Source organism: Myxocyprinus asiaticus, chromosome 17 (assembly GCF_019703515.2).
Source record: "Myxocyprinus asiaticus isolate MX2 ecotype Aquarium Trade chromosome 17, UBuf_Myxa_2, whole genome shotgun sequence".
Taxonomy (NCBI): Eukaryota; Metazoa; Chordata; class Actinopteri; order Cypriniformes; family Catostomidae; genus Myxocyprinus; species Myxocyprinus asiaticus.
The window spans coordinates 25,122,917-25,136,206 of NC_059360.1; the positions used below are offsets into that span (position 1 = coordinate 25,122,917).

General features: G+C 39.1%; 1 protein-coding gene across 1 annotated transcript in view; it reads left to right on the forward strand.

Moving 5' to 3' along the window:
- ush2a (Usher syndrome 2A (autosomal recessive, mild)) overlaps positions 1 to 13,290 on the forward strand; it is a 344,744-nt gene that overhangs the window by 41,451 nt on the left and 290,003 nt on the right. Inside the window, exons 3-5 of the mRNA XM_051723371.1 lie at positions 4,122 to 4,257; positions 11,572 to 11,635; positions 11,796 to 12,090. Of these exons, the coding sequence (XP_051579331.1) occupies positions 4,122 to 4,257; positions 11,572 to 11,635; positions 11,796 to 12,090 (495 nt within the window). The remainder of the gene's footprint in view (positions 1 to 4,121; positions 4,258 to 11,571; positions 11,636 to 11,795; positions 12,091 to 13,290) is intronic.

Consider the following 13,290-nt stretch of genomic DNA (forward strand, 5'->3'; position numbering starts at 1 on the left):
GTAACTTTAAAAACGTTTGTATTTACCTCGCTGGAAATATTTAAAAATATTTTCTTAAATGTACAACTTAATTCACCACATAATTGCATTTTGTTTTGCAATCGTTTTGTGCAGAACGATCTATTTCTTTTACACAATCACTGCTTCGTTCATCAGATGTGCATTTTAATATTTCGTTTTTAAAAAATTGCTCTGTGGGTCGAAATGAAAGCTTCCAGGATCAGTGAAGACAGTGGAGGCCCTGTTTATGGTCCTGCTAATGACAACAAGCATTTAATGAATTTTACAAGATTCACAGTGTTATTATGCAGTGCAAAATAAGGAGACGTATGGAAGCTGCGCTTTAGGGACATTCACCTAAAGGGAGATCTGCTCTTTACTCCCAAAAGGGATAACGGGAACAGCAACGCTACACAATATGTGCGGTACTACAAAACGCGTGGTGCGGGCGAGAGAGCCCTTAGGTATCAGAGAGGAAGAGAAGACAAGGATGAGGAGCCAGTATACTGTACAGACGATTTTCATGCCGGCAGCAAGTTATTGACTTTTTTCCTTCTCTCTCTGATTGTAATTTTTACTGTTCTCTGCAACAATCATGCCACCACTTTGTTGTTACCAACTAGTCCACAAATAACTTTTATTTTTTTACTTATTAATTTATCTGTTCATCCAATATTGATTAACCATTTATGCATATTTATTATACTTATTATTATTATTATTAGCCTTTTCGGTTAAAAAATAAATTAAATAAAATGTATGTATACTGATATTAAATGAGCATAAAGTGTAGCTATAGGTGTTTAAATTGTATCATGTGTAATTTCGCGTTTGTCCTGCAGGTGTCTGCATAAGTCTGTGTCCTTACGATGTTCTTAGCGCTGTACGAGTACTCCAGAGCACTCGTTAATCTACGAGCATTTTCAAGTACTATTAAGTTATGATGCTTTTGGGAAAAGGGCAGCAAAACTAAGATGAATCGTAAGATGGATTCTATGATCTACTTAGGCTTACGATGCTTTTGGGAAATGAGGCCCTGTTCTGGAAAAACTTGCTCAGAATAAGGGACTTGCTTCAACCAAAATAAGTGAAAATAAGTAATTACATTTTTTTCCCCATGTGGGTGAATTATCAGCATAGAAATCATAACAATCAAAGTATGCAGTAGCCTGTAAAAAATAAAGTATTTTTAATTAATGTATTTTTAATATTAAATATATCCCCCAAATTATTTTAAATATTTCAAAAATACAACTGGCCATCTAAAATCAATCAGTAGCCCAAATCTCTCTCCCCTGCATGCACGTACACACTGCTTGGGTGTGTTTGGACTAAACTTCATCTTATGTGGGCTGAATTATTTTAATTTAAACATGTAATAACTATTTAATTATTATTTTATTTTAATTATGCAATTATAGATCTGCTTCTTGGTCAGAACCTGGCAGCATTAAATTTGTATCAGTGCAGCATATCTAAAAATAATTCAGTGAAGACTTGTAAACAACTGAGAAATGTACTTTTTCCCTCAATATTTTTGTTTAATATGTGATATACATCACAAATTAAATGTGTGATGCAGCAGTTTACTTCAGAATCAAAGCACATGCTTATCATATTAACTAAAAAGAGAAACGCCACATTTTTTGGGCAACAGGAAGTGGTGTAATTCCAACAATTTACTGTAATAAACCATTTAGATTTTGGTTTCATGAAAAAAATTATCGGAACAAAATTAAGCAGTTATTAACCAGTTACCAACATTTGAAAAAAACATTCTCACACTGGAACAATTGAAAGGGACTTTCCCATTTTCGGTTGCATTATGCAAAACATTTAGTTTGTTTGCAGTTTTCATTTTCGTTCACTTTTATTTTGAAAATCAAGGAAAAGTTGATTTTACGTCATATTAAGTCTTTTCAAGAAGCTGTTGGGTTGACAGAGGTAACAAAATTTGCAAGACAAGCTAACAAGTGTTTGTTAAATTTTCACTAGGACAAGACCAATGGACAATAGACCTTAAGCAGCTAGATGGAATTTCTGTTTCTTAATGTCAGCTAATGATTATGTTACGGCATTGGCTCAGTGTTTTAAGGCTGTTTAATGCTAAGAAATGGCACATTGACAACATAAGGCTTTTTTTTTCACTAATGTAATTTGTTACACTGACAAAACATATTTGTATGATTTTAGTCATTTTACTATGAGCACCACCAGATGTTTAATGTAAATATGCAATATTAAGGGAATATTGTTAGAAATCTCAATGTATCAGAAATAGTTTTCTCTCTGCTGCTGGTTGGACCATTGCTAATTAGCCATTGTTGCATAAATAATTGCATAAATTTGTTGCACATTCTGGTAAATCCCTGTGCAGATTAAATGTTCCTTTCTCAATTTGAAAGCTGAGAGCAGCTTTTAAGATGTCAGCACCTGCTGATTAGTACATTACTAAGAGCTCCACAGAAGGGCCAGTTATTAATCTGCTGCAGACTGAAACCACCTCCACACTGGTTTGATCTAATATGGCAGCATTCCAGATAGGTCATACTAGCCCACACTACAAACACACATTTACTTGGGTGCATTGTAGCGCAACATGAGACTAGGATTTGAAAATTAGGATAAACTAGGGTTGGGTGGTATAACCAAAATCTTATATCACTTATATTTGAGTAATTGCTATAATCCAGTGACTTAATTACTTAACAAATGAAAGGTACTTTATCTCAATAAATAGAACAGAACTCAGGTCTGAAAAGTTTTGAAGTTGAAGTTATTTTTAACTTCATTATGATGTCTAATGGGGAGCTCCTGCACAAGACAGCAAGACGTGGTGCAATGGACACAAAAACTGTTTGATGTCAATGGCCTCTAATTGCTTTACCATCTTAAACAATCTACATTAATACCGTGTCTACACCTACATCCAAAGCTCTTTGGACTATAGTTTTATGCTTGGAACATATACCATGCTATAAACAAATTTCTTCTAGTTGACATGTTTCTAAAGCCACACGTTATGCTATATACTGCCAAGCCGCCCAGCCATAGGATATCAAAACAGTTTGGTATAGTGACAAATATCACACTATTCACTGTAACAATTCTGACAAAACAAAATGTTTTGACCACACGGTTCAAAGAACAGATATGCCCACTTGATTGTCCCAAAGCAGTGGTAACTACAATGGAAAGAGAAGAGGAAAGAAATGCTGGGAAAGCAACAATGGGTGCACTGGAGCCCTTTCAAGAGTCAGTGGGGCTGGTAAACGAGATGAAGCACTTCAGGATTCATTTACATCACTGTGACGTTGTTTCAGATCTCAAGCCGCAAGTCATTGGCTGGTTAGAGATTTCAAGAATAGCCTCTCTACAGTCTTCAATCAACTGCCATGAAAGAGAGCAGCTTAAGGATCCTCCAGTCCATCGCTGCCTTCATCCTTATGGAATTTTTTAGTTGACTTATTTCTATGCACCTTTTTTTTTTTTTTTTTAAAGGAGACTGGGAAAGAACATGCAAATATGAATATGATGAAGGGGCTTTATCTAAGAAAAGTACCCACAATCATCTGCCATAGAAACATAAATATTGATATTGGCCATAGAAACATAAATATTGATTAAATATTTTTTTCTTTTATATCCAGAGTTCCCACCTGGAAAACCTGGCAATATCAGAGAATCTTAATGTTTTCTAGGCCTAGAAACATAATGAAAAGTCATATCTACTATATATATAGCTATAATTAATAAACTTTGAAATAATACTTTTGAGTTGGCTTTTAGTCTTCTAGTGTTTAATGAATCGGTTGAACAAATTCACACATCATTCTGAATTATTTATTATTCATGATTTGTTTAAATCAGTCTGAATTAAAAATAAATACATTTTAAAGTAAAAAATACTAGAAATGTCAATGTCAAAAGAATATCAGATGTGAAATCTAGCAATATCACATTATTATTATAAGTATTAAATCTTTCTGTAAAAGCAGTAAAATTCTAATCAAATGGTGCTTAAATGGTTAACAGGAAATGAGATAAAGATTAACTGGCGATCTAGAACCATGCGTTTTGTACCGTATCTCATCCACTGCAATATTTTAATTAACCCACAGATTCATAGCACAAGTGTGAGCTTGTTCCTGAATGGCCTAGAGGAAGATGGCACAGCGCTGGACACACAAACCCTGGCAGGCCTGGTTGATGACATCACCTTAGAGAGTGCTCTGTGGATCGGGAGGAGTTCTAACGGTAATGATTTCTGTACTCCCAAATTCTGTCCCCCAAATCAGTTTTCATTAGGTGAATTTATATATTTGATTGAATTCACTGATTTCTGTGGCTGTCTTTTAAAGACTACAGACTTTGTTGTATTTCTCTTCAGAATGACACAGTATGCTCTTACTTGAATTGACAGTGGAAATGGACACACTAATTTGCAATGGTGTTACATATTTCCATTATAGAAATATTCATAAGCCACTAATCTTAGGTGGAGTTTATATAGGTCAAGGGTGACCATATGGCAACAAATAATCTCCTCATAAATGAGATGAGATGGGATTTCTGTAATACCCCCAGGGAAGAAAATACACACAGACAGACAATCACACACAATTTAAATACACATCCACAAATGCCATGGTTTTGCCTAAGTTTCCCAAAGTTTACCCTGCTCTCATGCTAATCTTACCTCAACATCCCAGTACTTGTAATTAAGAAAAAGACAACAATTCTGATCAAATACAACACAGAAACTATCATAAGACACAGTAGATTGGTTTACGTTTATGCTATTTTTGCTTGTTTGCTACATAGGAGAACAAGGAAGCAGTCTATTGTATATAGTCTTTCCAAAGTACATGCTTAGTTTACTGTCAATCAGAAGGGTAGAAGGAACATACATGCACTTTACAGCTTCACATGAAAGTTCCAGTGTGTGTAATCCATTTTGCACACATTTCAAACTCTACATTCAAAGCTCAAGGGTCTGAAATCCTTGTTTGATTCATTTAGAACTTATGTGGACAAAGCATGGAGGGTGTTCTTACAAGATTTTATTTGCAATGCTGGTTCATACAAACATGAAGCCATTCTAAACCTCTTAATAGAGCATAAAATATACATCTTGGGGTTTCTCTGTTTTATCTAATATACGTTTAAATATGTGGATAAATTTAAACATTCCTGCTGTAAACATGAAGTAATATGAAACACCTTAAAAGATTCCATGAAATAAAAATTGGAGTTTTGTGGCTTTTTGTTCATGTTCATTTGCTTTGAGGTGATCAATAGTTAGTGTAGTCTTAAACGTTGACAAAATTCACTTTAGATATGCACATTTAGCATATACACATCATTCTCTGGACCAAAAACCTGACAAAAAAATGTATGATTCATGCTGCACTCATATTGTCCAGTTAAATGTTCTCTAGAATGAGAATGTCCCTCCACTTAATGCCACCTACTTCTGACTAGCATATAGCAAGTAGCAAATTATGTTCATGGCTAAAGGTTATTGGATTTTTTATTTTTCAAATATAACATTTTGTGTTTACCTGGGACCCACACTTACAAAACCGTCCAATATGTTGTTGTTGCTATACAGTATCCATTAATTTATTAGCTTTTTTTATGACCAAACAATTGTGATATAGACAGACTCTTTCAGAAAACATCATTATTCATTATAATGTTAACATTTTAACTGAAATTAAACATTTAAACATGCACACTAGGATGTGTGTGTGTGTGTGTATAATGTAGTTTCTGTCCAAAAAAATAAATAAATGAATTTGTTTATTTTTTTACAGTTTGAAGGTGATACTATATGAATTTAAAGTTTCATAGTAGGCCTGGTAACAATAATTGCAATAATTAGTTTTTGTTTTTGCGGATATGGTAGCATGGAAAATGGTCCATATAATTATGAATAATAGTTTCAACAGAACAGATAATAGCAATACTGATGTCTTTATATATATTTTGGATTGGACTGTTAAAAATTAAATGCATGACACACAAAACACAGAGTGATTTCACTTTAACAGACAGCAGTGGCTTGTTGAGTGCGTTACTGCGGAGACATAGTGCGTGTGGAGGCTTCACGCTATTCTCCACGGCATCCACACACAACTCACTATACGCCCCACCTAGTGCGAGAACCACATTATAGCAACCATGAGGAGGTTACCCCATGTGACTCTACCCTCCCTAGCAACTGGGCCATTGGTTGCTCAGGAAGCCTGACTGGAGTCACTCAGCATGCCCTGGATTCAAACTCACGACTCCAGGGGTAGTAGTCAGTGTCTTTAGCTACCCACTCCCCCCATTCTAAACAATTTTAAGTTTAAGCAGATGTTTACCTTTTTGCCATGTCCATGGCATTTATTATATTATTACTTAATTATTCCTGTCTTTAAACACAATGTTTCAAATAAAACATATTTTCTTGGAAATATTGTTTTAGTTGCTAAACAAAAAATGTAAGTTTTTTTTCTATGTCCTAAATTTAACATTTCATACACCCACAGTAGGAATGCAACTAACTATTATTTTGATAATTAATTCATATTTGATTATTACTTCGATTAATTTATATGTTGAATAAAAAAGACATATTTTATACATTAAAATTGTATTAATAAACATAAATTATTGTATGCTATACATTGTGTACGTAAAAGGTTTAAAATATAAATGTTACAATATAAATTGAATGTAGTAAAAAAAAAAAAAAAAAATATATATATATATATATATATATATATATATATATATATATATATATATATATATATATATTTATATGTGTGTGTGTGTGTCACAAACTCAAGGACTCCTCCTTCTCACCACCAGAGGTCCCCCTCACCCGAGTTCTGGGGGCAGCTCAAACTACACTTCCCAGCATGCCTACCTGGACTGATTACACTTACACCTATTCCCTATTTCATAGACTATTTAAGCGCTGTTCTAACAATAGTCATTGTGAAGTCTTGTTTTGCTCCTGCTAACATTTCTGAGTGCTTTCTTCTGTTTATACTGCCTGCCTGTCTGTCTGTGTTCGACTTCTGCCTGTTACCCACCGTTTGATACTCTGCTGCCTGCCTTGTTTACCCATTGTTTATCTGGACTCTTACTGTGATTGTTTGCTGCCTGCCCTGACCATTGCCTGTTTATTACTACGTCTCTCATCTGCCTACACTGTTCCATTAATGGTGACTTATCCTGCCTGTCTGTTTATGAGTTACACATTTATTATTAAACCGCATATGGATCTTAACCTCTGTTCTCCAGAGTCTGTGTTACAGAAGACTTCGCCAACTACAGATCCAGCGGCATTCCAGCAATTGTCTACTGAAATTTTCGCTCAAGCTAATGTGTTGGCTGCAGTGTTCGATGTTGAAGCAGCAATCCACGCTATATCCCACTGATGACAGTCGCATCTCTTTTGTCTGCTCCTTATTAACCGGAGGGGCTGTGGACTGGGCTACCGCTATATGGTCTTGTGAGGGTTCAAGGTTCACCACCTTTGATGATTTTCTCCAGTGATTCCGAGAAGTATTCGGGTATCCCGAGGGAGGAAGAACACTGGTGAGCTGTTACTCTCACTCCAACAGGGGAAGGACACCGCTGCCGAGTATGCGCTTACATTATGCATTCTCGCCGCGCAGACTGTATGGGTAGAGGACACACTCAAGTTGCTTTTCTGAAGGGGACTCAATCTGGAACTGCAATCCGAGCTGGCATGCCGCGATGAAGGGAGAACCCTGGGCCAGTTTGTCGACCTAGCCATTTGCCTCGCAAATCTCATCTGCTCTCGAAAACCAGTCCACTTCTCTAATGTCACTTCACAGACCACATCCTGAATCCATGCAGATTGGGCACTGACATGCAACCTGTCCCTTACGGCCAGTCCAATCATCTAAACCAGCGGTGAGTGACATCTTGACACCTCTTTTCACTTCTTCCTGTATTAAAGTACCCGTCACTATAACTGGTTGTCAGAACATAATCACCACCCAAGCCATGATCGATTCTGGTGCCACAGGCAATTTTATTGATGAGGGCTTAGCCAAGAGGTTCGAGATACCACTAATCCCCTGTGAATCTCCTTTGGCAGTGGCAGCGTTAGATGGACACCCCCTGGGAACTGGCCATGTTCACTTCACCACTACGGGCATCACCCTCCAAGTTGGCACTATTCACACTGAAAGAACACGCCTTTATATCATTCATTCTCCTCACAACCCTGTGATACTTGGATTACCGTGGCTTCAACAACACAATCCTCAAATCTCTTGGCATGAAGGACTGATTTTCCAGTGGGACTCAAGTTGCTTCTCCAGCTGCCTAAAGCCCATTTCACCTGTTTCCAACGGATCCACTACTGTCACAGAGGTTCCCTCTTCAGTGCTCAACCTACTCTCTGAATATGATGACCTCGTTGAAGCCTTTAGTAAGGCCAAAGCCTCTTAACTTTCTCCTCACCGTTCCAGTGATTGTGCTATTGAACTGTTGCCCGGTACTACATTACCACGAGGTAGGATCTTTCCTTTGTCTGAGGCTATGAAAAACTACATTGAGGAAGAACTGGCAAAGGGCTTCATCCGACCATCCACCTCACCTGCGGCAGCCGGGTTCTTCGTTGGCAAGAAGGATGGTGGGCTTCATCCTTGCACTGACTACCGTGCTCTCAACGACATTATGGTAAAGTTCCGTTATCCTTTACCTCTGGTCCCAGCAGCGCTTGAACAGTTACGCAACGCAAGATACTTCACCAAGCTCGACCTTCGCAGTGCATACAACCTCATACGCATCCGGGAGGGGGACGAATGGAAGACAGCATTCTCCACCAGCAGTGGCCACTACGAATATCTGGTCATGCTTTTCGGATTGGCCAACAGTCCTTCGGTCTTCCGGTCATTCATTAATGATGTCTTCAGAGACATGCTTAACCAGTGGTTTATTGTCTACATCGATATCCTCATTTATTCAAACTCTCTGGAAGAACACATCACCCATGTTCGAGCAGTCCTTCAGTGTCTGATCCACCACCAACTCTACGCCAAATCCAAGAAGTGTGAGTTCCATCAGACCTCTGTGTCATCAGCCCAGTGGGGGTCGCCATGGACGACAGTAAGGTACGTGCGGTACTAAACTGGTCTCAACCTACTTCGGTGAAGGAGTTGCAACGCTTCCTGGGGTTCGCCAATTTCTACAGGCAATTTATCCGAAATTTCAGTTCAGTCGCTGCCCCGCTGACGTCCTTGTTAAGGGGAGGGGGCTCCAAACTGTGTTGGTCTGCAACGACCCTCCAAGCCTTCAAGAACCTGAAGTCTCACTTCACCTCCGCTCCCATCCTGACCCCAACACTCCTTTCACGGTTGAAGTGGACACCTCTAACACTGGAATCGGAGCCATTCTCTCACAACGTCATGGAACACCCCCGAAACTCTACCCTTGCGCATACTTTTCCTGTAAGCTATCTCCTGCTGAGCAAAACTACGATGTGGGCAACCGAGAATTGCTAGCTATGAAAGCGGCTCTAGAGGAATGGCGACATTTGTTGGAGGGGGCGAGACATCCTTTCCTCGTGTTAACAGACCATCAAAATATATTTACGCTCTGCTAAAAGACTGAATTCTAGGCATGCTGGGTGGGCGTCGTTCTTTACTCGATTTAGTTTCACCATTACCTATCATCCAGGTTCCAAAAATTCCAAAGCCAATGCTCTTTCTCGTCTGTTTGAGTAAGAACAGACATCTGAACCCATCATTCCCATGTCTCTAATCTTGGCTCTGGTTCAATGGGATATTATGACTGAGATCACCCAAACTCAGATTCAGGACCCGGCTCCTCCTGACTGCCCTCCTGAGAAAACTTACGTTCCACGACTCCTTCTGGAAAAGACCTTACAATGGGTCCATACTACCACCAGTTCCGGACACCCAGGTATAGCAGCCACAATACAACTTCTTCGGAACCATTTCTGGTGGAACACCATGCAGGTGGAAACCCTTGCCTACGTCAACAACTGTCCCACCTGTGCAGCAAACAAATCCTCCAGGCAAATTCCTGCAGGACTCCTCCAACCTCTGCCTATTCCCCATCGTCCTTGGTCTCACATCACCATCGACTTCATCAGTGATCTCCCTGTCTCTCAAGGTATCACCGTCATTCTTACTGTCATTGATCGATTCTCTAAGTCATGTCAATTAATCCGTCTGCCCAAGCTCCCCACAGCCTTCGAGACTGCAGAACATCTTATGCATCAGGTGTTTCGCTTCTTCGGACTACCTGAAGACATCGTCTCTGACAGGGTCCTCAGTTTACATCCCGGGTCTGGAAGGCGTTCTTTCAACAACTCAACATCAACATCAGTCTCACTTCAGGTTACCACTCAATCAAACGGCCAGTCCGAGCGTTTAAACCAGGAGATCACGTGCTTTCTCAGAATGTATTGTCACCAGAACCAGGCTGACTGGAGCTGTTATCTGTCACGAACTCAAGGACTCCTCCTGCTCACCACCAGAGGTCCCCCTCGCCCGAGCTCTGAGGGCACCACGAACTACACTTCCCAGCATGCCTACCTGGACTGATTACACTTACACCTGTTCCCTATTTCATAGACTATTTAAGCGCTGTTCTAACAATAGTCATTGCGAAGTCTTGTTTTGCTCCTGTTAACATTTCTGAGCGTTTTCCTGTTTATACTGCCTGCCTGTGTTCAGCTTCTGTTTGATACTCTGCTGCCTGCCTTGTTTACCCATTGTTTACCTGGACTGTTACTGTGATTTGTTTGCTGCCTGCCCTGACCATTGCCTGTGTATTACTACGTCTCTCATCTGCCTACGCTGTTCCATTACTGGTGATTTACCCTGCCAGTTTGTTTATGAGTTGCACATTTACTATTAAACCGCATATGGATCTTAACCTCTGTTCTCCTGAGTCTATTACAATGTAATTATATATTATATATGTAATTATTATAAAGTCTTCATACATGACTTCAGGTGCTATATATATGCTATAGTATGTGAAATTGTGTATTTTATCTTCTAGTTTCTTATAAAATCTTTTTTTATAAAAGTCACATTTTGGACAGTGGTCTGTTGAACTCACAGTTCTCTGTGAGCCACGGCACACATGCCACAGCAACCGTCCCACATTTAAATAAATGCTTATGATCTTTGAAGTGTTTAACATGGAGTGCTTCTGTGCTTTTTCTGCTTCATGCAAACACATTTTTCACTACTGTAAAAGTTTGTCCATGCACACCGCACATACGTATATGACTAATCAATAATTAAATTCTTTTCAGTCATTACATCTTATCTGGTGATGTAGATGGACCTGCACGTTTAGGCTTGGATCCATGCCATCCATTCAGCCGGTGGGATTACTGCTCACAGAGAACTGTAAATAAGCATAATAGATCACACCATGCAGCAAGTGTCTCTTTAACTAAAATAAAGACAGAGATAAGGTAATCCAGTAGTAGCTATGGATCCTGCAGACCGTCTTCAATAGCATCCATTGACTTTCCTTTCTTTTTCTCCCCAGGGTCAAATCAGTTCATTGGAAGGATGCAGGATTTTAGATTTTATCCAAAGACATTAACCAACAGGTAAGCATAAGGTCACTGGGCATTAACTTCAAACATAGCACCAGAGGAAGATACCGCAACTGCTAAAATAGACAGTTCACTACTTATACTTTTGCAGGTTGACTTAGTAAGAAATATTTGGTCATGGACACCAATTGAAATGCAAGTTTCTGTATTTCAGAGAGATTGAAGAGGTGTACACTGGACAACTGCCCCACCTCCACACCCAGTCAACATGCCGGTGCCCCCCCAGCCACCCAAGAGTGCACCCCCTTGTGGAGAGGTACTGCATCCCCAATGCAGCCAATGACACCACCCAGAACAAAGTGCTTCGGCTGAACCAGGATGCTCACCCACTGCCGTACATAAATGACAATGACATCGGAACCACCTGGATCTCCTCTGTCTTCCCCAGTTTAGAGCTGCTCGATAAAGGAATTACCATCACCATAGACCTAGAGAATGGACAGTACCAGGTACACTCCTAACACTCTACATGGTACTACAGATATGAATGTATAAAATTCCCAGACCAGAGATAGATATGTTTAATAACATTAAAGACCCCATGAAATTGCTTGATGAGCATAATTTTCTTTTACATGTTGAGATATTTAAAAAAGGAAGTTGGGGCAGGACATATCCAAAGCCTTAAAGAAATATTCCAGGTTCAATACAAGTTAAGCTCAATCATCTGCATGTGTGCCATAATAATGATTACCACACAAATTAATTTGGACTTTCTCCTACTTTTCTTGAAAAAAAATAAAAATAAAAAAATCTGGATTACAGTGAAGCACTAAAAATGGAAGTAAATGGGGCCAATCAGTAAACATGAAAATACTCACTGTTTCAAAAGTATAGCAACACGACGTAAACAATATCCATGTTAACATGATTTTAGTGTGATAAAATCACTTACTAACATTTTCTGTGAAATGTTAGCGCCAATTTTATTTTAATGTCAGCAAACCCTTAAACCCAAAATTCCTGTAAAAATAATGATTTAAACAATACAGCTCAAATAATACATGAGTTTTAACAGAAGAATTAATGTGTTCTTTTATAAAATTATAAGCTTTATATTTCTGCAAACCCTCCAAAAATTGGCCCCATTCACTTACATTGTAATGCCTCACTGTAACCTCAATTTTTGCTTTTTTTAAAGGTGCAGTATGTAAGATTCAGAAACCCATGTTATTAATAACACCTGTGACCGTTAAATGAACTGCAGCCAGCTACCTGTTGCTTGCGCTCCTGCACACACTCCATAGGGATGCGAGCGAGCGAGCGAGCATCGACCAAAACAATGACGTAACGTACAAAGAGACTGAATATGATTCACCGACATCACGCTGACAGATGAGGTAGCATAATTAAAATTACACAGTTATGATTGTTTTACTACAAACTTTGAGACTGTATATTATATTTGACTCTCCAGTGCTGGAACAGGGCTAAAACAAAGTGTGGATATAGGTCTGACTATGTGAGACTAGTTTGAAGTAATCACTTTTGTTTGGGGAAGGGGGGGGGGTTTCCCCTTTTTCTCCCAATTTGGAATGCCCAATTCCCAATGCGCTCTAAGTCCTCGTGGTCGCATAGTGATTCGCCTCAGTCCGGGTTGCGGAGGACAAATCCCAGTTGCCTCCACGTCTGAGACAGTCAACCCACGC